The sequence below is a fragment of the Lichenostomus cassidix genome, chromosome 1, assembly GCF_008360975.1.
Source record: "Lichenostomus cassidix isolate B80296 chromosome 1, HeHo_3.0, whole genome shotgun sequence".
Lineage (NCBI taxonomy): Eukaryota > Metazoa > Chordata > Aves > Passeriformes > Meliphagidae > Lichenostomus > Lichenostomus cassidix.
In genome coordinates this window covers 85,425,125-85,450,620 of record NC_139479.1, presented here as the reverse complement: position 1 = coordinate 85,450,620, position 25,496 = coordinate 85,425,125, and the positions used below count along the sequence as shown (strand labels likewise).

Genomic DNA, 25,496 nt, shown 5'->3' with positions numbered 1-25,496 from the left:
GGTGAAAAGGTATACATGATTATGCTACAGAACTGGAGAGATGTGAAAGGAAACAGAGAAGCAGGCACTAGCTTAAACAATGTCACAGAGTCCCACTGTGATTCCTAAGGTGCAATGGCCCTTTCCAGGACTTCATGACAGAAGAAAATGGGGTGCTTCACCACTTGTTCAATATTTATGATGCTCCTGCAGATGAAAATCCAAAAGAAAATATGAGAACAAACCATATGAGAACAAACCAAGCTGCAGGTTACAAAACACAGAATTTTTTTTTAAGATATGGGGTAGTCAATTCCTTCTGTGTGAAACAGACAAAAGCTGGACCAAGGTCTTGCAGCAAGCTGTGCCTGGACTCCTCAGAAGCTGCTCATCAGATAACAGCCAGCAGAACTGCTGTGCTGAGCAGGATGCAGACCTGGACCTCCTCTACAGCCAGGCAGCATCACACCTCTGACTACATAATACACTGTGATTCATGTCACCTTGTGTTCTTCTCTGATAATGTATTAACTGTCCAAGGAAAAGTTTCTGTAAGTCCTTGTGGGAAACATTGCATGGGACTGGGAAGCATAGGTCCACAGGGAAGAGTTTCAAGGATGGCCACAGGTAAATCTTTCTTTGCTATATGTCCGTGCTTTTGAGGAAACTTGGAAGGTATCTGCCAGTCTCTCCATTATTCTGAATTTTGTCTTTTATTCTAGAAGCTAAGCTCTTCCCATGAACAGCGACATGGTACCCACTTGGGTTCCACAGGTGTCATGGGACAGGATCTGGCCACTATCTCTGCCTGCTCTCTGAGAAGCCTCATGGAGACTTCAGTTCTTTGAGAATTGTTACTGTTCTACTTATTCTGCTCTTGCTGCCTTATACTTCGCTTTCTTATCTGCTGTTTGATTATTTTCTAGCTTTCACTTACCTTTTCGAATTCTCAGTCCATTTCTGCAACAACCTCTTTGCAAGGTGATGTGTACTGAGCAACAGCATACTCTTCTGGAGAGGAAGAGAAATGTTCTTGTTACCCTGGAGAACACTTTTGTGCCTTTCCCTGGAGGTGGATATACCCTTGGCATGCTTAAACAGGAGATCCTTGAAATGCCCCTCATTCTGGTGCATGTATTTTTATAACTTTCTAGTCATGCCATTGGTAACTTTGGGCATGAGACCAAGGTCACTAAAATGAAACGAGTCTCTCCCCTGGCTGTAAATTCAGATGCTGATGGAGTTCAGAGGAGTGTTGTTTGCAGCAGGTCTGGTTTCTGGGTCTTCCTTAAGGCACACAGTGTTTCTGCTGTCCCTGTCCCTCCTCCACATTTCACACTGGCTAAAATCAAAGACCTACCTGTTTCATAATAATCATAGATTTGCACAGGAGCTGGCTTGGGGTCGGTCACTATAAAGTCCTGCTCAACCGAGAAAGTGATTTCTTTCCTTTTCTTCTGTGAGATCTGGAATGGAAGGTCAGAGATCACATCAGCCTTTTTATTTGTACAACACCATCTGGAGCAGATGAGGTGGTAACTGACAGGTTTCATATCCCAAATCCCACTGATACCACACATACAGATATGGGACAGCCATTATCTAAACATGTTTGGAGAGTCCAAAGTGAAACTGAACTGGAAAGTTAATAGGATTTCTATCCTGCTTGTATCACCTGCTTCTGTAATTTTTACATATCCTATTGCCAGAGGTGGAAAAATTGTCCAAAAGGGCTGGGTTTAATTCTCCAGGATTTCCCAATGGTCAGGATGATAAAGTCTGGTATTCCAATCCCTCCCATTTAAGATATGAGCATTATGTGCCACCAAGAAACTGGGAATTAATTTATAGTGTGCGTCACTGGGATACTGGCTTCTGTTTTTAGTTCTACAGGGCCCTGAGCAAATTTTTTAATGAGCAATTTTTTTACTGAGCAAATTCTGATCAGGGATTAGATTACAGGTAAAATTTTGCAATAGTCTAGTAAGAGAAGCAATGAAAATCTTTCCAGAGGAGAATGAAAGCAGTTTTTCCTGTCCTGTTGGACAGACTGAGATTTATGAGAAGCCTACCAAAGAGACATATACACACATGGGAACCTCTTTTCTGGTGTTTATCTGCTTTTGACTGCAAGGAGAAAGAATTTTGATTAATTTCTACATGCCTTTTTTTATTAACTGTTCCTTTTTTTCTAGTTGTTGGTAGGACAGGTGTTAGTTTGAAGCTGTTGGGAAGGTTGGGATGTTATGTGCAGTTAGAGAAGTAAGCAGCTTAGTGATTACAGAAGAAAACTATTGAAGAAGAGAACATGATAAATACACCTTATAGGGTATATCCATATTGTAGTTATTCCTATTACATGCTGTTTCCATCCTCTGTGAAAATCAAATAGACCATGACCAGAACTTACATTTTGCAGATAAAGGAGAACATGATTTTTCTTGTTTTCTACTTGCATCACTGTATGACTCTTAATGAGCTTTAAAACAAGAAAATGGAGATAAATATTTTTGTGAAACATTAAAAACCAAGTTCTGCCTCAGACCCTACCACTGCATGTCTGTGGTATTCATTCTTCTCCTAGCCAAGTATCAAGGGCTAGCAGCTGATTTTTAGAGTCCAAATGTTGATGAATAGATTGAAAGAATGGAGAAAAACCTACCACTTGACTTAGTGGGTGGTATGAGCACTTTCCAAATGCACAAGCCACTGCAATTCATTTGGGGAATGCTGCCCAACTCTAGTGTGATCTGTGTTTCAGAGCTAGTCTGAGAGGTTTCCCACCCTTTCCCTACCTGGGCAGTGCCAGCTCCCAGTTGCAGCTGCCAGCTGCTCAGGCTTGAGCTGAAACCCTTCCTAGTTTTAAATACAGGAAGATCTGTGTGTCCAAAGCTCCCTGGAGGGCATTCCCTCCACCCAGTAATGAAGAGAGTGCAGCCACAGAAACACCTTGTAGGGTTTGTGGCTGAATCATTCTTAACCACATCTCTGGTTTTGCCTTGACTCTTTGACCAGCCTTTTCCTCTGTCCCTGTGGGGAGTTAATTTAGTCTTGCTCCTCTAAGCTTACCTTATCCAGGGAAGACTTAACAGGAACAAAGCCAGAGAGCATCTTCACATCAATAATGAGCATGTTGGAGCTGCTGCGTTTCCCTGTGTAACTGAAGCAACAGAGGGCTCTGTCAGTGTTCTTTTGGGATACTAAAATATCATCAGAATATTGATCAGATCGTGGTTCATGACTTCATAAGCTGAAGTGAAAACACACAGCAATGTTCTCTGCGTGTCTGTCATCTGTGCAGCTGGTTTGCACATTACCTGCTTATGAGGACAATATCAAATTTTGCTGGTCTATCCTTTGGGCAGGAAGCATTTGATGTCTGTACTGAAAGCAGAAATCCAAAGGACCCCTCTGGAAGGTGAATGTTGTATCTCAGTGCTGTCTGGAAAAGAAAGAAACCCTTTTGTTCAAGCTTGCCAAGAATTTTCCTTTGCATTCCAAAAAACAAAAGTCAGACATAGTGAACTTTTCTGGCAATGTTCCACTTGGTTTTATGTGGAAGATTCTTGCTTACATCAGTGATGAGCACATCAGACTTCTTTAACAGTAGAGGTGCTTGTACCCAAAGTCACCTCCCAGAAAGAAACCAGATGTTGATCAGAAAGGACTCGTTTTCCATGCCAGAACTCCCCAGGAGTCAGAATGCAGGATGGGGAAAAGAGTGTTTAAATGGTCTAGGGAAATCAAGCAATTAGGAAAAATAAAGAGAAGTCAACTAGAAAATCACCAAAACAATGGCTATCTTGTATGCAAAATGTGAGACACAATGAAGGAGAGAGCAGATATTTACTTGCACAAATACACATCCACTGCCATTCATTGTCAGGCTGTATTTCCCAGGAACCTCTGGAAGGGGAGTCTGCTGTAGCAGGAGCCTGTTCTCATTGTTGACAATAAATACCTTCTCAAAAGGCTTTTTGGAAGCGATCTTGACTCTGTTTTGTGAAGCAGAGTTGTAGGTGGCCTCACCATACGCAGCAAGGGCTTGAAGAGCAATGACTGTGTCCTGCAAAAAAAGAAAATAATAAAAGACAATTGGCTATGCAGCATGACCAGTGCAGAGGAGATCAAAGTCACTGTTCCAATATGAATCACAGCTGGTTTATCCTGAATTTGTATGAAGTTCCAGGGTTCCCATACAAAAGGAGACACTTCATTCTCTCATGTGTGGTTAAGGGTAGAAGAATCTCTCTCCTAATACAAAGGTCTCAGAACATAAAATCTGAGCAGCAGAGTGCAATTCTAGAGTTTTTCACAGTGTTAAAGCCTGTGTTTTCTGAGGAGATACACAGAACTTCTGGGTCATCTAACAGACGGGACTTGCTGTTTTCTAGGCTCATCCCTGACACAAATATCTGTATTTATTGCTAGTCAAATTACTCTTGTATGGCTTTAACATTTTGGTACTTAACAAGAGGGGGAAAAATGTATTTTGTTCTTCTAAGAGAAAGAATTGGTTTCTTTCAGAGACAGCAAGTAGAAAAGAGAAATAGGACTAGGTAGACAGAGCCCTGCTGGAACCCTGAAACAGTGTCCCAGTTCCTAGGAGTGGTTGAGGAGTGGAAGGTAGTTTTGGCACCTGGGTAGAAGAGAAACCTCCATAGGGATTCTGCTGCCTGATGATCCACTGCACAATCCCCGAGGCCTTTGTGAGATCCTCTTTATTGCGGTTGGGTTTGTAGAGCAATGCCAACAGCACGTAACTGGTCATCTCAACTTCAGCTGAAGGGGCATGGTCGAGGAAGGAGGGAGATTGGTCTGATTTGTCTGACCTCTCCTCCTGCTCCCAGTGCCACGAGCCATCTGAATAAACAAAGAGAGGAAAGAACCAATATTGATTACAGGTGCCACTGCTCTGAGCTGCCTTGGAGTCTCACTGCATCCTGGCCTCTTCCTCTAAAGGACTCTCTGCAGACCTGTGGATGTTCTGCAGATAAACTCCACAGATATTTTGTGCAGTTTGGTTCATGTGCCCGTACTCTCAATATTGTCAAGGTTAGACCATCAGTAAGATCTGTTCCATCTTCCCACTTCCGAAATTCCCCAAATGACTGAAACTCACCAACTTCCTTTGCTGATTTTTGTAACTCTTCAAGGAATGATTCACATTTTTCTGCCTTGCCAGCTAAGCAGAAAGCATAGGCCATGAGTGCCTGAGTGTAAACATCACTGATTCTCTTCTCAGATGCGGTCTCCAGACAAAAAAAGGCATTTCGGATTGCAGGGTACTTAAAAACAAAAAAGCAAATGGATCTGATTCAGGACAGTAGTCTTCATCTTCTCAAAAATTTATTTTCTTTAAAGCTGTTCCTCATCCTGTCACTATCACAGCAATGAGAGTGGAACTTCAGCTTATATAATCAGGAGAGAGAATACAGAATTCTTCAAGAAGGGATTTCACAGGAAGTACCAAACAAATTAAGTAGCTTTCAATGGTGCTCTTGAACAGGTTTGTCTATAAACAGAAGACTGTTCTCTTCCTTTCGCAGATAATTTCTTCTGCTTACCTTCATGATAACAATTTGCTCTGCATTTCTATAGTCAAAAGTGCGTTGTCTTGAGCAAATCTAACCTAGTAGTCTCCATCCTCAGTGACTTTGGTGTAACTTTAATTCTGTGAGGTTGAACTAGGTTTACATCCACAAAAAAAATGCAGTTTGACTCTGTGTCCTCTGCAAGGATATGATGAAGTAGAGGCTAACTCATATACTGAAGTCTAACATCTCCTTTGTAGTCATCTTTGTACTACCAACTTTTTGAAAAGCACTGATCAGATTTTGCTCTGATGGACCTTTGTTTTTCCAACATAGATTTTAGTTCCATTTGTAGATTTTATAGATTTGCCTGTAACAACTTACTTTCTTGACTGGGCTATGTTTGAGGCTAAGCCATAGTATGTGAGATTGCTACCTGTCAAGTTGTTTTATTGTAAACTTAGAGGTGTCACTAAATGTTTTGTGTCTTTCAAACAGAAGATCTAATCCCACTGAGGTTTGTATGGTTTCTACTTGAAGACTGGTGGTTTAGGAGGTATAGGGATGGGGATTTTATCACAGCAATCAGTGCAGATACAGACTACAGTCACGTACTGTGGGATCTCTCTCTTTCTCTCTCTTTACTACCTAAACAATTTAGCAGATGCTGGACCCAAGTCAACAACTGGGGATCAGTTCCATCTGAGCATCAGGAGCTGAAGGTTTCCTTACCAAACTGGAGTGTCCAGCTTCCAGCATGGCAATGGTGGTGTAGGCAGAAAGCGACAGCTCATCATCTACTCCTCCCTGCAAACAACACAGAGAGAGGAAGAATCAGCAAATGCCACAGATGAGAAGCCTTTAAATATGGATTGCCATATCCCAGCTGAGAGAGTGTGGCCAGTTCTGCAGGCAGGCCAAAAGGAAGGAGAGCATTTGCATAGCTCTTGAAAACTCACAGATCAAGAGAAGCCCTTTGCTCTTAAACCCAAAACCATCAATCCCTCAAGTTTACAGTCAGCCTTATCTCAGGTGCTCACAAGATGTAAAATACAGCATAGAAAAGCTAACTGAGCTCAAAAGAGTCATTGTAAGATGTGGAGAGCTGGCTCTTGAAAGAGGACAGGCATTTGGAGTGAAAGTTTTTGGCAGGAATAGGAGACAATATTCTCAATGAAAAAATGTAAATTTGACCAAGTAGTAATTCTCTGCTACCTTCAAGGCGTTGTTGAAGAGTGCCCCAACACTTTGGAAACAGCCATCTAGCTTCTGTTTGCTTGCCAGCCACAGCAGGGTTTGAGACTGGACTTGGTCATCAATATAGATGAAGCGATCAGCTTGTGCAAATGATCTGTACACGAAGGCAGTGAGCCTGCAAGGGAGAGATGAAGCTGTGAGATGAGCACTGGAAGAAACAGAAGGCAGTTGTCCCATTCATGCTGTTGAAGAGCATAGAGTTACAGCCAGCATGTTGGTGTCTTGCTTTCTCTATGTGCTCTGCCAAGAGAGAGCAGTTAAAGCTCTAGTAGCTAGACAGGATATGGGAATGATGTCCAGCACACTCTGAGGCTGATCCTGTCTACAGAACACCACAGTGCAATGGATTTCATGGGAGAGAGCAGGAGTGTGAATCAGAAAGTCAGCTGGGTCTTTAGGGATCAACTTTTCTTTGTGCACCCCACCTGGCAGGGCATGGAGAGACATTTTCCTTAGTACTTACCAACCCCCAGTCCTAGGCAGCTCTGTACATCTGATTCAGCCAGTAAAGCTGCCTCTTAGCTGGACCATGTGAGTTGAATGCAAATTCATCTCTGAGCCACTTCTGCTCCTAGTCACTCACCAGGTGTTCCCTTCTTTATCTCTGGTGCCAAAGATGCTGTAGGACCCATCAGGGCGTTTGTATGACAGCTGCTTCTGGTAGCCTGCAAGAACATGGAAAAGGAAGTGTTCTTGGGTGTAAAAGCAAAACCCTGTTTTGTTTGCTAACATATTTGTCTGAAACCACAGTGGGAAAGATTGGAAAGGCAATGCATATCTACCAAGCAGGAGTGGAGCCCTGAGGGATCCTATAAATGGAAGTATGGAACATCTTGTCCTGGAGAAACACTGAGTCACAGAATAGGCAGAGCTCTATCACCTCTATGGTCCAACTAAACTAACAGGATCAGGATACATACTCTGCCTGAGTGGAAAAAGAGAAGGGGGCTAAAAGACAAAACCTCAATGGAGATGTGACAGTTACATATCAGAAAAAAGGCATAAGAAAAGAAGATAAAGAAAAATAAAAAATATCTTGATCAGGGCAAATCCTTGGGTCGCTGGGCTGTGCTACAGCTGTGATGCCACCTGCAAGGGTAGCCATGCTGTTGCTGCTGCTTCTGCTCACTAGGCTTCAACAGGAATTTCAGCACACATTGTAAGGGAACCACAAAGCTCTCACCACTTATTAAGTATCCAATGGCCTTGGATTTGACCTCCTCACTCAGCTGCCCTGTCTTGTTCAGATAGTCCAGGATATAGATGTTGGGTGCAAACAGGACCATATTCTGCTCCCCACAGCCGAAGGGCATCTGGAGGAGCTGGTGCAGGTTCTGCATGGCAGTGCCCATGATGTCACCTGGGGAAGAGGAGATGGAGGGGGGGATTAGCCCAACTCTGGGCCACTGAAATTACCAATAATTCCCATTCCACAGGCAGAGCCATAAAAGCCTAGCTGGGGTTGGGAGCCTTCTGAACAAGCATGAAGCTGTCAGTGCTGAGTTCTGTTCTGCTTTGCAGCCAACAAGAAATCCCTTCCCTGCCTGTCCTTAGTCTAAATTGCCCTTACCAGAAACAGTGCTTATTTTAGTACCACTTCAGGCAGATACTTCTGATTGAAAATAAAAAGCCCTTTCAGGAAACTTCCAGAGGATGGAAGGGAATAGCTGGAGATGCTAGACAGAGACACTTACTGCAGAATTAACAACTAATGCTGCAAAGGGACATTGATAATGCAGATGCATCATAGACCACCTCTAAATTTTTATTTCTAGGAAAGGTGGCACAGACCCAGCAAGGGATTTCTGGAATGAGCTTCTGGAAGTCACCAACATTACAAAGCAAAGATTTTATGACTCGTATGTCATGTAACCAAGTCCAGGGCCTGAAAAGACTAAAAAAGACTCTACTGGCATCTCTGATTTGCAGGTGTGTGTGTGTGGAAAAAAGCTGTTCTGGCATGAATCTGGCTGGGGGTCATAACTCAACTGTGCTGCTGTTTCAGAGAAGACTTTCAAATGCACTAAATGAACAGAATAGTGAAGAGTGATGCAACTGATATTTAAACTTCATCTCACTGATGCAGAGCATTGCTGGACAAGTTGAGAATCAGTTCCTTTTCTCAAAAGTTTCCCGCACCAGGAGTGGAAACTCACATTTTGAATCCTGAAAGAGCTTTCATTTTATATTTTATACATTTTCTTTGGGTTTATGTTTTATTAATTATATATTTACCAACAACAGAAAAGGAGGCTCTGGCTGATCCTTCCAAAACATTTGTAGGTAGCTCTAGAGCTATATCTTGAATAACTATATCATCTGTAGAGAAAAATAATTGTTATTTGCATAGGAATATTAATTATAACAGTGAAATGCTCCTGGTACAAACTGCATAGTACAGAATTTCCCACAAGAGACAGCAATAAAGTGAAACTCACAGCATTCACCAAGAACATGAAGAGGGAAGGGGACACAGCAAAATCAAAACTGTGAATAAAAGATCAAGTGGTGCAGTCACTGTCATTGCTCAGTATGAAACAGTGGAACAGGGTAAGGTTGGTGCTCCCAGGTTGCAGTATCTGTGACCCTTGAGGATTTCTTCAGTGACACAATGGGTAGAGCTGGTTGATGAGGGTCAGAACTGTTTTTGTGCCTCTTTTAGGACAGCCAGGAAATCTTAGGAACTGTTTGCTGGCAGCACAGAGATAGTGTAGAAAGAATATTATATTCACTCTCCCATTCCCATGAGAGGTGGAAAGCTGTAAGATTCAGGTATCCTTGGAATGGAGGACAGCACTCAACATGAGTGAATGAAGCACAGGACATATTTTGCACAGAAAGGTCATCTCCCTTTGAGAGCTTTATTGCAGCCTTCCTTCAGCATCTGAGCACACCTGACCAGGGCACAGATGCTGCCTCAGTGACGTACATCAGATCACACAGGAACTTGGTAGCAAGGAATTGAATTATTATAATCATACTAGCTGTCATATGGACAACTCTGGGGAAAAGGGAAGGGATAACATCAACAAACACTGCAGGAAGGAGTGCAAACTCCAACCTCCCTTTCAGATCCTCTCAAGACAGCAGTATGTAAGACCCTTACCTTCTGTACAGATTAGGGAGCTTTGAGTCTTTTCCCTTCTGATTCCTTCAGGCTGCGTGGGGATGGAAAGAAGAGACACATGCAGTGGATGAGAACAAAGCATGCAGAAGAAATGCAGTGGCAGAAAAGCCACTCCCTTCCCCAGCTTCCTACATCATGACACAGGTGGATGAAGCAACAGTTTACAAGTTCATATTTGATGTGGCTGCTAATAAAAGGGACATACCATCAGATGGAATCCCTCATTTCCAGTTTCTCCTCTGCATGAGGAAGACATGCACTTACCAACACCCTCTGATCCTCATGGAAGAGGACATCAGGTGGGATTGGACTTGGTCATAGATAGAACAGCCAGACCCTGTCCCAGCCTGATGAAGTTGGAGCCATACCAGGAGTTCTTTAGGGAACTTGAAAAACTTTTACTTGCTTTTGGTGTTTCTGCTGTATTATAGTTTCCTCATGAAAAGGAGTGCAGGACAAACAGGAAGAGCTGTCAGCAGTACCTCAATCAACAGTGTTCTGATCTGGGTGTCCCTGTAGTCAATTCTGATGTTCCTACGGGCTTTGTCTCCACAAGCTTCATCATCCTTGGTCTCTGCAGTAATGCTGAACACTACGTTACCTTAAATAGCAGCAAAAAAAAAAAAAAAGGAAAAAAAAAGTGGACCTCTATCATGCAGGATGATTGACAAAGTAAGAAATTTCATGTGATGAATAGAATGAAGTAGTTCAACAAAATGAATGATCAGTCACTGTAGGTGAGAGATATGGGAAGAGAACTGATCTGTAAAAATGGGAATGATAAAAACACTGCAGTTGTGGAGAAGTTCTTTAACCCAGACAACTGGAAAGACCAGTGGTAAACCAAGATCTCCAAGTTGCAACAGGATTAAGTTTTTTCAGTGAGATATAAATTGATTAGTACCAATTTCAGAACAGAAAACCAAGTAGATTCAAAGCACATACCAATTTCTTTGGGGAAAATATTCCAGACATAGGTTTTTCTTTGCTTGGCACATACACATCCATCATCCTCTGTGGAGATGAGTTTGGCATGATAATCAAGGGAATCCGACAGTGAAACATTAATCTGAGAACAGAAAGAGTAACGTAATGGGATGAATATTTTGTACCATATGCAAATGGTGCTTTATTGTTACAGAGGGGTGAGAGACTATCTGTTTACATCCAGATTTAAGTATAGAGCAGATTTAATGCCTGGCATGATGGTGTTTGATAATCATCCATCAGATGTAACAGGAACAGTTTCCCTGCTTGCTTCTCACAGCATTCTCACTGAGATATTAAGCATCCTATGCACACCTGATTCTTAAGGAAAAAGCCACACTTAAACCACTGATGGCTTGCATGGCTGTGGATGGTGAATGATACTGTGCAAAACACTTCTTTCCTTTCTCTGTGGATCTTGTAGGAGTTGCTTTATAGACCCATTCTAGTTACAGTTCACACAGATCTCCCTTTGCTCTGCAGTGGTTTAAGAGGACAAATCCAGTCAGGATAACTTGTTGGCAGCTAGAATGAGCAAGTACCTCAATCAAGAGCAGATCCAATCACCTTCACCAATCATTTTGCTGTGGCTTCTTTGGAGACAGGGCAAGGTCTAGCAATGTGGGCAGAAGTACACACCTTAATGCACTGGTCAAGGTAGTTGAAGACAGTGGCTCTAAGCAGGAAATCTTCTCCTCGGATGATAGAGTATGGCAGGGTCAAATCGACAAAGAAAGGCTGCAGGGCTGTCAGGGTGGCAGGCACAGACATGCCAAATCCAGCCAACTCTTCCACACAGAAAGCACTGGCTTTCCATTTGGTGATGGTGTCAGGGATGGTGTATGAGATGCTGGCTTTTCCAGTGGAGCTGATGGGAACGGAGAAAAGATGAAAGTTTTTGAAAGGGCATATTTCATATACCTTGCTACTCAATAGAAGCAACAAGTTTTGAAGATCAGAACTACTCTTATTCTATCTATAGAAATCCCTCATACAAGTCCCTGAAATTTACCACTAAAATCTTCTGAGAAAAGCCCATTTGAAAGTTCTGCACATGATTTCCTTGAGAATGGAAAGACAACTCAGAGTTCTTGTTCTGCAAACCCATATTTTAAATAGAGGTGTCCTTCTTCTGAGGAAAGGAATATGACTCATGGTGCACCCAGTGTGGGAAAAGGTGTCTTTAGGGACATCTTTGGTAATTTGATCATGGAAAAGTGAAGGGCAGGTGGGCAGCTGATGATTGAAAAATGTAAGTCTTCTAGGCCAGAAAGTAAGAAGAATTGGCAAAGGATTGCCACCTCGCAGGACATCAGGGGACATATTTAGTAATTCCTTTAGTAAGAAGCAGTACTCACTTAATTGGAACTATATCCCAAATCCAAGCTTCAGGAAAGAATTCCCGAATAGTCTCAATGAGGAGTTGTCTCTCATGTTCCTCCCTACCAACTTCAGCTGGTAAGAGATAAAGAGAATTAAGTAAAACCTGGTTCATATAATGGAGACTCCCAGAAAGGAAAGGTTTGAATGGGCATGGGCCAGTATAAAGGATGATGAGTGTTTTACCATTTCCTTCTAACTGAGACCACAAGTAATGCCACACAAATATTATTTAGTGTCACCAATGTATCCCTGACTTAGGCATAACCTGGTGTCAAAGGAAAGAGAAAACATTACTTGAAGTGTTTTGGTCTCCAAATATGAGCATAAGACTGAGGGCTAGTGCTCAGGTCACTTGGCTCTTAGCTCTGTTTACTCTCCCCACTGTCGCACAGTCTCTTCCAACTAGCTCTGGTCAGAAGGGAATCAGTGTCAACAGTGTTGGTTTTGTGTGACACTCGATTGCCAACAATTCCCAGTGGGAAACTGGACATGAATCAGAAGTGTAGACCTGAAAGACTCTTTTGGGCATTGGGCATTAGCCTAAGCTATCTTGTTCTGTGCCATACCAATATTCAGTATCAAAACCAATGTGGTTAATGAGTACTGTCCATGTCCCTGTTACACAAATACCACTTCCTTTAAGGAGAAAGGTAAAATCTCTTTCCTGTCCCCTGTATTACCTGATGATTTGACATGGTGTGCAGAAGCCATGTGTCCTGCATTCACTAAATATGGTTGACGCCTTACAGTCTCACTAGTGCATACAACTGGTTGTCGAACCTTTGAGTTGGTAAAAAATTTCATTCCCATCTCCTGTAAAGAACACATTTAGATGTTAGCCATAATCATACGGTAGCTGAGGTTTGTTCCATTCTTCCCTTTTTACCATTACTGTCTTTCAACCACAGAGGTGCCCAGATACATCTATGCAGAGACTTTTGGGAGATTAGTGTGTGTTGGAAAGTCAGTAGGCACCAGAATCAATTAATAGGGACCCAAGAGGAGAGTTTGTCATGTATCTGTTTTACTAACAGGGTCTTTTGCAGAATCTAGTACTACATAAGCAGAAACTCACTTCAGCATATTTAAGTAATGGACAGGACATTTACCCTGAGGAACTGATACACATCTGGGCCTAATCCAGACATTACAGGTGTGTAATACAAGCCTTTGTGAAAGATGTGGTCAGATGAGACACAGGGCTCTTGGGAGTCTTCTTCTAGATTGAACCCATGGAAGACATAGCCTTGAAAGTCTAGTAGGGGATGCAGGCTGTATACCTGTGAGGGGTAAGGAAACACAGAAATTGTGTGTGTAAATGTAATTACACCATCAAATACAGGAAATTGCCAGAGCTGAGATGTCAGCCTGTTTGAAACCTTGCTCTGTTTTCTGGACTGAGAAATAGCCAAATGGCTGGTCTTGGAGGGCAGTGGTCAGTGGCACAAAGTCTAGTTGGAAGCTAATAATTAGTGGTAGACCTCAGGGTACTCCAGTACTGGGTCCAATCTTTTCCAACATCTTCATTGATTTTCTGGATGTTGGGGCATAGTGCACCCTCAGCAAGTTTGCTGCTGGCACAAAACTGGGAGGAGTGGCATTTATGCCAGAGGGTAGTGCTGCCAGACACCAGTCACAGGTTAAACAAAATCCAAAGTGAAAGAGGACTTCCAATCCACAGGAAGCCAAATCTGTTTATTTCGTATTTGAGATGCCTTATGACCAGCTGTGCCAAAAACTGTAGAGGTCTAACACAGTCTAATGATCTCCAGTGGACAGACACTGTAATGGAGGAGGAAGAAGCAGTGGAAGGAGACAAGGCATTTGGCAGCTTACCATCTCCATGGACAGCTCCATCTCAGGCTTCAGGAGCAGCACGCTCTGATCCACTGCCCTCACAGCACAGAAGGAGTTGGCAGCAGCTTCAATGACCAAACTGACATTGGAAGCTGGGTGCATCTGCTTTTCAGAGAATTCCAAGTGGACCTGCAATTCATCAAACAGATGCTGGCATGGCTAACCCATGCTGCTGCAGCTGCACTGTGCTTGTGAGTGGAGGGCAAGAAGGAGAGTGGAAGGATTTTCTCTTAAAGCACAGAAAATCTGCCTGGAGAAGGATGTCTGGTCTCCTCTGCTGAGCATGCTTCTGTTATAAAAGGGACTTAGGTAATAAGCATGTTTAGATTCCTGTGATAGCTTAAATGAAGCATACCTCAAGTGATTTAAAACAACATGTGAACCTTTTGCCATTATTATCGAATCAAATCAAGCTTATTATGACTTGACTACATGCAATAAGCAGTACAGTGAGCAAATTATATTCTACCTAGGTCCATGGCCCATGTTAGCAAATACATAAAACAGATTCTGTTTTGAATCTATTCAGAACAAAATCTATTTCACATTTGTGTTAGATAAGGGGAAAAAATAAGAGGGGTAACTAGAAACATTTAATCTCACTTGGGCTTTTTTGTCATACAGTTTCATGCATTTTAACTTTTAGGAACTGAAGATTAGAAAAATCTTAATGGTGAAATCTGATTTTATAATGATTAATGAAAATTTACCATTAAAAAAAAAAGAAAGAAAAACTTAAACCCCAGACTACTATTTTTGCTTTCTTTTCTATATGTATTTAGTTCTGGTAAACCTAAAATGGGTTTTTTTGACAAAAAAGTGTAAAAAATTTATATTGAATAATGAAGTGGGATAAGGCTAATGTGTGTTCAGTATACTGGAGAACAGAAAAGTCTAGACACTACATTGAACACTAGCAGAGTTTAAGAGAGGCAAGAATCATTTGGGATTCATGTGGATTTCCTGAGAAATTTTTAACTCTAAAAGAAGATGTATCCTTTTACAGTAAGACCAGGGGGTAGTGGTAGAGGAAAGATATAAGGCAAAAGAGAAAAAAGAAGAACAAAAGGAGTAATGTGGAGAAAAGTGGATGGAAACAAGAAACAAAACTGCAAATGTGTTGTGAATGTATACACAAAGAATTTGTATTTCTCTGACAGCAGGTAACACTTTCTATATCTTAGTGCCTCTCACCTTGTTTTTGAAACACTTCTCAACTGGCAATTGAACACTGTCTGCCACCAGCTCCTTGTCAGGGTGTAAGGTGTATACCAGCAACCAAAGCGCTGGAGACATTTCCTCGCTGACCACAAGGGGAATGGTGAAAGTGCCATTTTGGCCTGTTAGAAGAAACAAAGGCACCCATGAAGAAGGAACATCAAAGATTTCTTGTAGAAGCAGCCAGACTCAACAGGCATGTAACTCTACCAGTCAGTGAAGCAATCTGGACTTAGGTGGTTAACTGAACAATTTTCCAAGGGGTGATGTGACCAGGTTTAATCCAGGTGGTCTCAGATTTATTGTAGATTTGAACATATTCGGATAGACCCCTAAGGCAGACCTCTGCATTCCCTACATCATCCTTTGGGAAGATCTTTGGAGAAGGCTATTTGACTAATATCAGATAAACTAATTGCTGGACTAAACCTGATTTTATAGTGATCCTAGTGGTAGTGCTACTATCATGCATACATGCATGGATGGAGAGAGACACAGCCCTCCCAGTAGCTGCTATATACACCCAAGAGGTCTTGCCTTGGTTCAGCCATCTGGGGTTTTGTTCATTTGTTTTAATGCAAAAATTAGGATTGGCAACATAACTTACCAACTTGGATATTAACTTGAATCTCCCCTGTAAGGACAATCTTGCCTTTTGCCATGCCCTGTGCAGAGAAGATCAAGACATGAATGGGTTGGTGGAAGCTGGAGGGAGAAAGCAGCAATCAGGTTCATTGTGCATTGACAGGACAATCTACAATGAGCTGATCTCAAATGCTTAAGCATAAGCTTAGGGCATGCTGAATGCTCCCACTGCTGCTGCTGGGGACCTTCTTGCTGGTCACAAAGCAGAAGCAAAAGGAAGGGAAGAGGGGGGCAGAGAATACCACTCACTGTGGTAATTCCTGCAGATGGATTGCCAGATAGCTGCCCGCTAAAGCCCTTGCAGAAAACCATTCCACTGCCTCATATTCACCACATAGTAGAAGTTCGTGGAGTTGATGCTCTCGTATCCTTCTGTGTTTAAGACATAGTGCACAGTGATCAGCCTCTTCTGCCCACATTTCAGATCTTTCCATAAGGGCTGAATCCTCACAAAACTGCTAGTCCAGGAGTAGAAGCGCTGGATGGAGAGAGACGCTTCTGGGTAGTAAGGCTCTATCCAGCCCTCATAGTGGCAGTGGTCACTGCTTTTATAAATTGCCTGGTCAGGAGAGAGAGTGGGGAAGGAAAGGAAAACAAACATATATCACTAGGGAGATCATCATCACATTCTGATGTCAGAATGATTAGTTCACATAATGCATATACATGAGAACTGCATCTAAAGCCAAACTGGTAAGGAAAAAGCAGCCTTGCAGGAAACCATTGCTTTGCCATGACTTAGGTGTTTTCCTCACTCCTCCTGAGGGAATTTTCGAGAGGTCTAAACCATGAAGTAAGATGGAGAAAGCATATATTTATTACTAGAATTCAAACCTCATCCCATCTCTTTTGGGGTTCACTGTGAGAGCAGCCATCTCTCTCTGCATCTCTGTTCAGACTTGTTTTGTACTCACTTTCAGACTGATCTCGGGATCAAACATTTCGGTTGTGTCAATGCTAAACTCAGCAATGCCATTATCATCCGTGGTGAAGTTCTCTGTGTTCTTGTTATTGACAAATAACTGAATAACCTCATTGGAAATAGGAGAGTTGTCTTTGTCTACCAGCTTGATCTGTAAAAGGGAATGTGAAACGTTGAGCGTATTATCTTTCCGTGTGTTGATACTGATATTTTGCACTCTGGTCTGCACATAGCAGAATTGCTTTTTCATCTTCCTTCAAAACAATACTTTAAAACTGAAATGTCTCTGTTCACTTTTTGGCAGTTGTCTGAGCTATCTTATGAAGTTTGGAGTAGGAGCTTCCTCAGCATCTGCCACACCATTTATAATGTTCTTTTGTGGAGCAAGAACTTGTCATATCTCATACCCTTTCCTAATGAGTCACTTCTGACTATACATTTGCAGTTTAAAAATATATTTTGTTTTCTCCCTTCCTATTTTTTCTCTCTTAGTCTTGAGAGTCTGCTTCTGCGCTATTCAGTGTCTGAAGGCCTTTTCTCCAGATCTTTCTTTTGAACATTTTCTGTCTACACTGTCTCTGCTATATGTGTTAAACAAACAAAAAAGAAATAACAGGCCCCATTAAGTTAATTCTATGCTGCTAGAAATGAATTACCAGTAGGGCACTGTATGTAAAGAAAGAAGCTTGGGGAGAACAGCCCCACTCCAAACAGTCCCCTACATGCTCCCAGCACTGTTGTTATGTGATTGCTTGTCAATCATCTTCAATACAGGCCTCCTAAACTGTTGCTCACCTGTCCAAAGTAAGGGATTCCTCTTCTGTAGTAGTGATCCATGTTCTCAAACTGGATGGAGCTCATCACCCGAGTTATGGAAATAACCTGAGCAGCTGTGAGTTGCAGGCCTGGAAGACAAGCCCAGAGTCAGGAGAAGATACACTTTGTCCTGCACAGAGCATCATCAGAGTTTGCCTGGAGATGGTCACTGTGCTTGTAAAAATGGATCTTCCTCAGTACATTTTTGTACTTAGCAAGCAGAGCAATCAGAGACTGATTATCCCCTACTCCCCTTCTTGACCACACTGCTTTTGCTTTTGTTTCTGACCATCCGGAAGGGATTACCTGTTCCTTTCTCTGTCACAGTGGCTTTCACATCAAGGCTCCTCATGTAACCAGTGCGATTTAGCTCAAAGATGTTGGAGCTGAAAACATGGGAGAGGCAACCATCTGTCTCCAGCTGGAAAGGGAAGAAAAAAAATCCTGTTGTCAAGGATCATAGCTTGCAAAGGGTGTTCACAATACACAGAACCCTTCCTTAGTGAGTAAAGTCTTTCCCCCTTATTTTTAACAAGATTTATATGGAACTGATGGAGATAGCACTGTCCATGCTTTTCAGATGGGAAACAGAGTCAGGAAGAAGAAACATGAATCCTTCAGGCTTGCAGGAAGCCAAGAAGAGAAATGAGGTGCCCTGAGCTCCTAGCTAGTGATACAAGCAAAGAGATGAGTAGAGTGAAGAGAAGCATTAAAAAGAGAAGGCAAAGTACAAAGAGCAAAGGGAGAGAAATAAGAATATAAGAGAGAGGACAAGCATGAAAAAGAATAATAATTAGGTATCATACATTTTTGGTAAATGATTGACAAACTGGGCTTTTCTTGCACCTCCCGTATGAATCAAAATCCCTGCACACACTGAGCTGGACTTTCCCTTCAACAGGCTGGCCATAGGTGTACCTGGGGGAGAGGAAATATGAGCTGATGAGGTCTATGAGCTAATGCTTGAAAAATAATCTAAGCTAACATGTGCAGGAATAGATCCAGGACAAGCAATGAGCTGGGAAGACAGAGCATAGAATAATTTCACAGGCTTTTTCCTAACTCTCCTGGTGTAACAAAAAAGAAAACACAACTCAGAAATAAAAGATAGTTCTTTTTCACAATTAAACCCATGAAATATAGTCACACCTTGAATGTAAGAGCAAATTCTTCAATAAACATAATGAGCAGACATCCTACTGACCAAATTAAGACTGTTGTCTCCAATCTTCAGCTTTAACTGGAGTTCTAGACTCACTGAAATCAAAGCAAAACTCCTCATATCTGCAAGAGGATCAGGATTTCAACTCTGGATTCCAAATTACAAGATCTTGGTGTTGTTGTAAGCAAGGTCTTTGTGAAGGACAAAGCTTGCAGAAGGGGGAGTCATACATCTGGAACCACAAGATCTCTGCTAGACTTTAATGGTGCTCTGCTCTCTCAAGCTCTCTCTCTGAAGTGGGTTATTGGGAGTGGACACTGCTTTACCAGGGAACCTCTCAAAAAATTTATCCCACTCACAGAACACCATGGGGAACCAAATACTCATAAAATAAAATGAGATGAGCACACAAATAAATGAAAACTCCAACCACCAAGTCAACCCTGACCAATGTCTTCTGGGGCCCTACATATTTTGGTTCCTTCTCTAAGCCCTCTCTCTTTCCCCAGTCCTTGGGAAGCTCTTCTTCTTCAGCATATTTCCTAACAACTCTGCACCTGGTTACTTACAACCCACAGACTTTCACTGTGAACTCCGAATCCAGGACTGTCAGGCTTTCTGGTGCAGTGACTGTGACATCAAATTTTGGCAACACTAGGACAAAGAATGAAAAGAAAAAATACCAACACTATCATGTTGTAAATTTGCAGACCCTCCTAAGATGAAAGCAAAAATGAGGATATATCTCATTGTTAGTCATAGAGGGAATGGGATCTCAGAACTGGAGTGGCAAAATTATTAAGAGCTGACCTGATCTGCAAAGGCTTACTAAAGTATTTCTGCAACACTTTGAAGAGAAGACAGGACTTCTGAAGTGAATCCTGTGATGCCTAGATGCCTTGCAGGTCTTTGGCCAAGAAAGTTCATGGGCATAGCAGGGAAAAGTTTAGTTTGTTTCACTGAAATGTACAGTTGACTTGCTGATTTATCATGAAGATTGTTTTGCTGGCTAGTATGTGAAAAAAGCTAAGCTTTCTTCTTCTTTTTTATTTTTTTTTAACTGTTCTCTTTCTTTTTTTATCTCTCCAGTTCTTGTTGACAACTAATTGAAGCTGCATTTGCCAGGAAGCTGCTTGAAGTTTTAGCAGTCAAAAGGGTTGATTGATATGGGCTCATCTCTAATGAAATTTTCTACATTGAAAGAAAAAAATGGGTGGCATTTACCATATTCCTCCACAAGGAATGAGCGATTTGTTTTATCTCCTGACTTCTTTGCTACGATAATTTTGTAGTTCCCCAAGATAGGCTCTTCAGTGAGTGGGAATTCTAGCTGAACAATGTTCGTCTCTGACTTCACATTTTGCCACTGTAAGATCCTGTTGCCCCTTGGATCCTGAAGTAAAAAAGAATACAGATTCACAAGGGTTTTTTTTGCCTTGGAAATCTTTTGTTACTAGCACACAAAACCAGCAAAAAGGAAGAAAACAGAGCAGGTTGCTTTAACTCATTGGAGAGGTTGCTTAATATATGTGCATTGAGTTAAATTGCACCTTTGTACTCTGATTATTCATCTTATTATTAATGTTGCTAAATTCTCATCTATTGTTCCCAGATTTAGGCATCCTCTGCCAGCCTACTTATTAGTCTCAATCATCAGGGAAAGTTGCACAATACTGCTCTTTCCTGCTCTTTAGTATATGTTGCTCTAGATTTGTGTCAAGAGGGGAGAGAAAGAAAATCTTCTTTGTGCTTTCTCTTCAGCCAAGTTTATCCCACACAAATCTTGGCCTTTAGCAACCCCAGCTTTTTTTTTCAGCTGCCAGAAGAAGGAAGGAAGCATTTCTTCTGCATTCACTGGGGTGGTATTTGCCTCTCAGTATATGTTATGCTAGTTAGACTGAAGAAAACTCATTCACACCATTTCCTTGACTCTTTAAAGCAACAAAGGGAAGAAAAACATGTGGAGAGCTCAAAATATGTATGTTTTCACTGAAAAAAAAAAAAAAAGAAGTCCCAATACTTCACAATATAACATGAAAACTTGTAAGTATGCTATCCAGACATGAACTACATTTTTTTAAAAATCACAAGAAAATGCCATGAAAGTACTAACATAGTTGTTAGCTGTATGCACAACCTATATTTGTTCATAGTTTTTAGCAGTACTAGAGTTACAAAAAGATATACCCCAAAATAAGTTGAGCAATCTGGGGGAAGGGGAACGGAGTCAAAGGCAGACACAGGAACACTGCTACTTTTGACTGCTGAAACTACTGTAGGTGTGCTTTCCATGTCAGTCAGGCTCAAAGACCACCCTTGTTTTTTGTGGAGCTCCTGTTAATTTCTGCTGGTGTACTCAGCAGCAAGATTTGTCTGTGTGTGGACTCATAGAAACCCAGGTAGGCACATGTGCCCTGATTAATGCAGTACAAAGACAAAAATTTCTTACCTGAATTGCAATCAAGGGGTACTGAAAGAGGAAAAAACAAAATGGAAGAAGAGATTAGGTGGCTGATCAAACACAAATTATTTTTCCTCAGGACTGTGGGAAATGTATAACCATATTCAGTATATAATCAGAGATCCCAATCTCTTATTTTAATAGGTTTAATAGCACTTTTACTTCAATAAGAAGCTTACATAAAGGAGAGAGATGAGAATGGTGGGACAGTTTCTGATCATACTGGTTTTGGAGCAATCTCAGAGCCTATGAGTGAGCAGAGTTACAGAGATGCACACAAATCATGATTTTGGTTTTTCATTAGCACCACCTCTTTTGGTACCACAGTGCTGTCTCCTGCATTATGAGCACAGGAGAGGAGCCCAGAAAAGACCCTTCCATTAATTGGCTTATGTACTGTGAGCATGAGGAGAGACTGCTGGCAGTAGAAAGAATACCTCTGAGGAGATAGTTGTTGCCACAATTGTTTTTCTTTGTCATTTCCCTCATTTTTAAAATGGGCCAAGTGCCAGTTGGATGATTTACTGATGCCTGCAAGCAATAATTGCTGAACTGGAATAGCAGGAGACTGAACTGTGGGCTTTCTGGTCAGAGCTAAGGTAATGTCTGTGGCAACAACGTGGAGGAGGTTTTTGAGCCTCTTTCCCAGTGATATCAGAAAGTGCTGTGTCAGGAATTCAAACTGCTACACACTTGCCTTCTTCCCCGACTGTGTTGAAAGGGTGGATTACAGCATGTCCTTAGGAAATCATGTTAATTCTTTGGCATTTAGTCTCTGTAATGTCTCATTTTATCCACAGCAATCCTTTAGGTAAAATTTGAGAAGAAGTTGTCTCCCAGCAATTTTAAATACAGGGGAATATTACTGGTCACTCACCTTCTCCTGAACAGGTTTAAAATTGGAATCCAGGGCAACAACACGGAACCTCACTGGAAAGGCAAGGAACAGGGTGTTAGCATTGACCAAAGCTTGCCTGGCTGAGCATGATGTTTTGCATTCATAAGTACTCCCATTTTCACAGGATCTTCCAACAGTCCCACTTGCACAGGATGCACATAATAAAATACATCTGGAGCAAGAAGAATCCTACACAGACTTTGATTAGGGGATTTTTCCCTAGCATCAAGTTCTTGTACTTTTTCATGAAAGTTTCCTTTAAGGTAACTAATGAAAAGTTTGCTTTCATAAAAGTTAAACCTCACAGAACATAGGTGACTAAAAAATAAGAACTGCATTAACTTTCTGTAATTTAATTTTGTCTGCTGCTTGCCCCAGCTCCAAACCAAGCCATCTGACCAATAACCAAACCACACTGCACACCTTGTGGCACCAAATTCTGACTACTAAGCTTTCCTTCATACTATGTATTTATATAGAGAGCATTCACCCTAATCAAAGTAATGGTAATCCAGTCAAATGGCTGCATTATGTGACTAATCTCTGGGAAATTTTCTTGTGCTGTTTCCTACAGTGTTCTGCTGCGTGCTAAAAGCTTTAAAGCCTAGAAGTGAATTGAGGAACAGATCTAGATAAATGTTTATTTGCCTACACGGGGCTCTGCTTGATGGCCAGGTGAGAAGCATGAATAGGGGAATAGCATAAGTGCAGGAATACAACAAGAAAATCTAAAGTCCAAACACATCGGAACACAGAAGGTAAATAGCATGATTTTGTCTTAAACAGCTTATAATTCATTTTAAAGTAATGGATTTCACTCTTGGTGTTTAGACTATTTTGATGCTGACCAGCACCACAGAGGGAAGACTGTGGAAGAATTTTTTGTGCCAGATAGTGATCTAATCACCTCTTCCCACTGTCCTGGCCTGTCATCAGTAATGAAACAGTGGCAGTGACAGCTTCTGACACCTGGGAGGAAGGGACAAAGGAAATTATAGGGATCATGGGATGACCGTCTCCTGACACCCTGAAGATGAATCCCTAAGCTCCACAGCAAATAATTGTAATGGTTTTAACAGAAACTTCGAAGAAATTACCTAGAAAACAGCTCAGCCTGAAAAAAATAATAGTCAGAGAAATTCTACCAGAAGAAATTGCCTCCTAAGGCCCATGTTATAGACAAAGTGGATATTCACCAGTCTGTCCTGGTTTGTAGATGGGTTTGTCTGTCTGCACAAAGATGATGCTGGCTGTGTGCCAGATCATCACTGAGCGCCGCTCTGCCAGGCTGACTGTGCTGCCCTTGGCAGAGAAGGAAATGAAAGCCAGTGGTGAAGAATGGACAGGAGGAACCTGTGAGAAAACACGGGGGAGGTTGTTAGTCTTGAAGGAATTTGCTCCAGAACCTGTTGAACAGCAGTACCTGTGGCCCGGGCTCCTACAAAGAGCCACAATCTCATTTCTACCCCCTTCATCACCTTTCTTGAGTCTTTTCTTACTACTTATGTCTATTAAAAATGCCTCCTTTTCTGTTACTGTGTTACTGTCCTGTGCTTCCTTTTCCCTTTTACGAATCTTATTTCTTTTCCTGCCAGTTCCTCTCCTGTGCTCTCTGCTTTAATTTTCTTGTCCCTGTTTACATTTCTTTCCCATGGGGACATAAATTAAAATTAACTTACCTTGAAATTAAAGCATTGTAGACCAGTGTTTGTTGTGGTGGTTTTCTCCAAAATAGTGGTATTAACAGAGCTGTATTCTAGGATTACTCTGACAGATATTGTCTCGTTGAGATGAAGGAACTGCAGGCAGACCTGACCTGGAGAGTCATTCTGGAGGACAGCAGGCACCATCAGGACATACTGCCTGTGAGACCCAAACATCAAAGTGATCACATTCATGTATTAAGGAGAAACAGCCTCAACAGGATAAAGCAAATACATAGCATTTTTATTATTCAGTACCCACCAATTACTTTAGATTAAATAGGACAGACTGCCAGTGCTCCTCACTCTGGCCTGCAGCTCTGAACCAGCCCAGCCCTGATATTGCCCCCAGCTCTGGTATTGCCCCCAACTCTTGCTTTACACCCCTTTATCTGAGCCCGCCTAGTTTAGCAAAGCACACTGTTGTCACTACTGCTATTGCCTTTTCTGGAAACACATCAACTTCTGTGGAAGTTCTGCAATAGGTGGAAGGTCTGATCATATTAAATGAGAATGATTCACTTGCCATCCCCATTCCACTTTAGTTCTTCAGATACAAAAGATGACCCATGGCAGTATGTAATATTTAGAGCAAAATTAATAACACTGATCAGCACTGTCTTTAAAGTCTCTTCATAAATACTTATAATACAGTAGTTCTTACGGCTCAGGTTCCTTCGCAGCTGCTACATGCCAGAGAACAGCCAAAAGAAACTTCAGCCACATTTTTCTCACTGTGAGACAGAAGAAAGAGATAAGTTCTCTTCCCATGAAACAACTCCTTGCCTACTAGTTTAACAGTTCTGCAGCATTCCTCATCCAGTGCTCCAGAGGAAAGGAATTGGCTCTTCAACTCCTCCCTGGCTCCTTCCTTTGATGTTAGTCCCTTTATAACTGCAGCAAGGGGTGGAGATCCCAGTCTATCCTGCAAGAACCTCCCCTAAGCCTACTGCAACCAAAATCAGCCCACCATCTCCAGACTGTAACACTACACTGTAGTCTCTGAATGTCTGCATGAAATGTCTTTAGTGGTCTTGTTTTCAAGGGAAGTGGCTTTGGTTTTTACACTGAGACTTGTCACAGCACTGAAAAGCACAAAGTGACCTAAACCAAAGCAAGTCTGTCAAACCAGGTTAACATTTGAGGGTTTTTCCCATTGTTCTTGGGAAATACCATCTGGATGGACAGTTTGGGTGAAGTAGGCTAATTGTCTATATTTTGACACCAGATTCTGGCTAAAATAATACATTGACCTCTCTTTTCCCTTGCTTCATAGGTATTTTGAAAATTGTTGAAATGGACAAATAGAGAAGCTACAAACAGAAAGAGATCTAAAAGGTCTTAATTACTTCTGCCTTAACCACTGAACACTTAACAGCATTGTTGAAGTTTGATTAATTTCAGTTTGGAATTATCCAGTTGCTGGGTCGATGGGAATTTTTTAGTTCCCCAGGTTTCCAGTTTTCACACCTGTGTGGAAGCTAATTGAGTTTTTTATTAGGGAGAAAAAAGTTCTTTTGTTCTTTTGTACTCTGAAGAGAGAACAA

General features: G+C 41.7%; 1 protein-coding gene across 1 annotated transcript; it reads right to left on the bottom strand.

Moving 5' to 3' along the window:
- On the bottom strand, nucleotides 1-24,720 carry LOC146445070 (ovostatin-like). Its single transcript, XM_085067036.1, has 36 exons — nucleotides 24,614-24,720; nucleotides 23,926-24,109; nucleotides 23,443-23,599; nucleotides 22,226-22,278; nucleotides 21,337-21,357; nucleotides 20,112-20,280; nucleotides 19,457-19,541; nucleotides 18,532-18,643; nucleotides 18,032-18,146; nucleotides 17,705-17,814; nucleotides 16,902-17,060; nucleotides 16,319-16,546; nucleotides 15,950-16,007; nucleotides 15,319-15,464; nucleotides 14,104-14,253; nucleotides 13,377-13,547; nucleotides 12,948-13,080; nucleotides 12,243-12,339; nucleotides 11,524-11,752; nucleotides 10,843-10,966; nucleotides 10,380-10,498; nucleotides 9,877-9,928; nucleotides 9,006-9,089; nucleotides 7,954-8,130; nucleotides 7,354-7,435; nucleotides 6,729-6,885; nucleotides 6,246-6,320; nucleotides 5,102-5,267; nucleotides 4,619-4,842; nucleotides 3,830-4,045; nucleotides 3,297-3,421; nucleotides 3,049-3,139; nucleotides 2,390-2,458; nucleotides 1,340-1,445; nucleotides 917-990; nucleotides 1-186 (listed from the first exon to the last, which is right to left on the bottom strand). The coding sequence occupies exons 1-35, from the start codon at nucleotides 24,718-24,720 to the stop codon at nucleotides 929-931; spliced, it is 4,413 nt and encodes a 1,470-aa protein (XP_084923162.1). The 3' UTR covers nucleotides 1-186; nucleotides 917-928.
- Nucleotides 24,721-25,496: the final 776 nt, after the last annotated feature.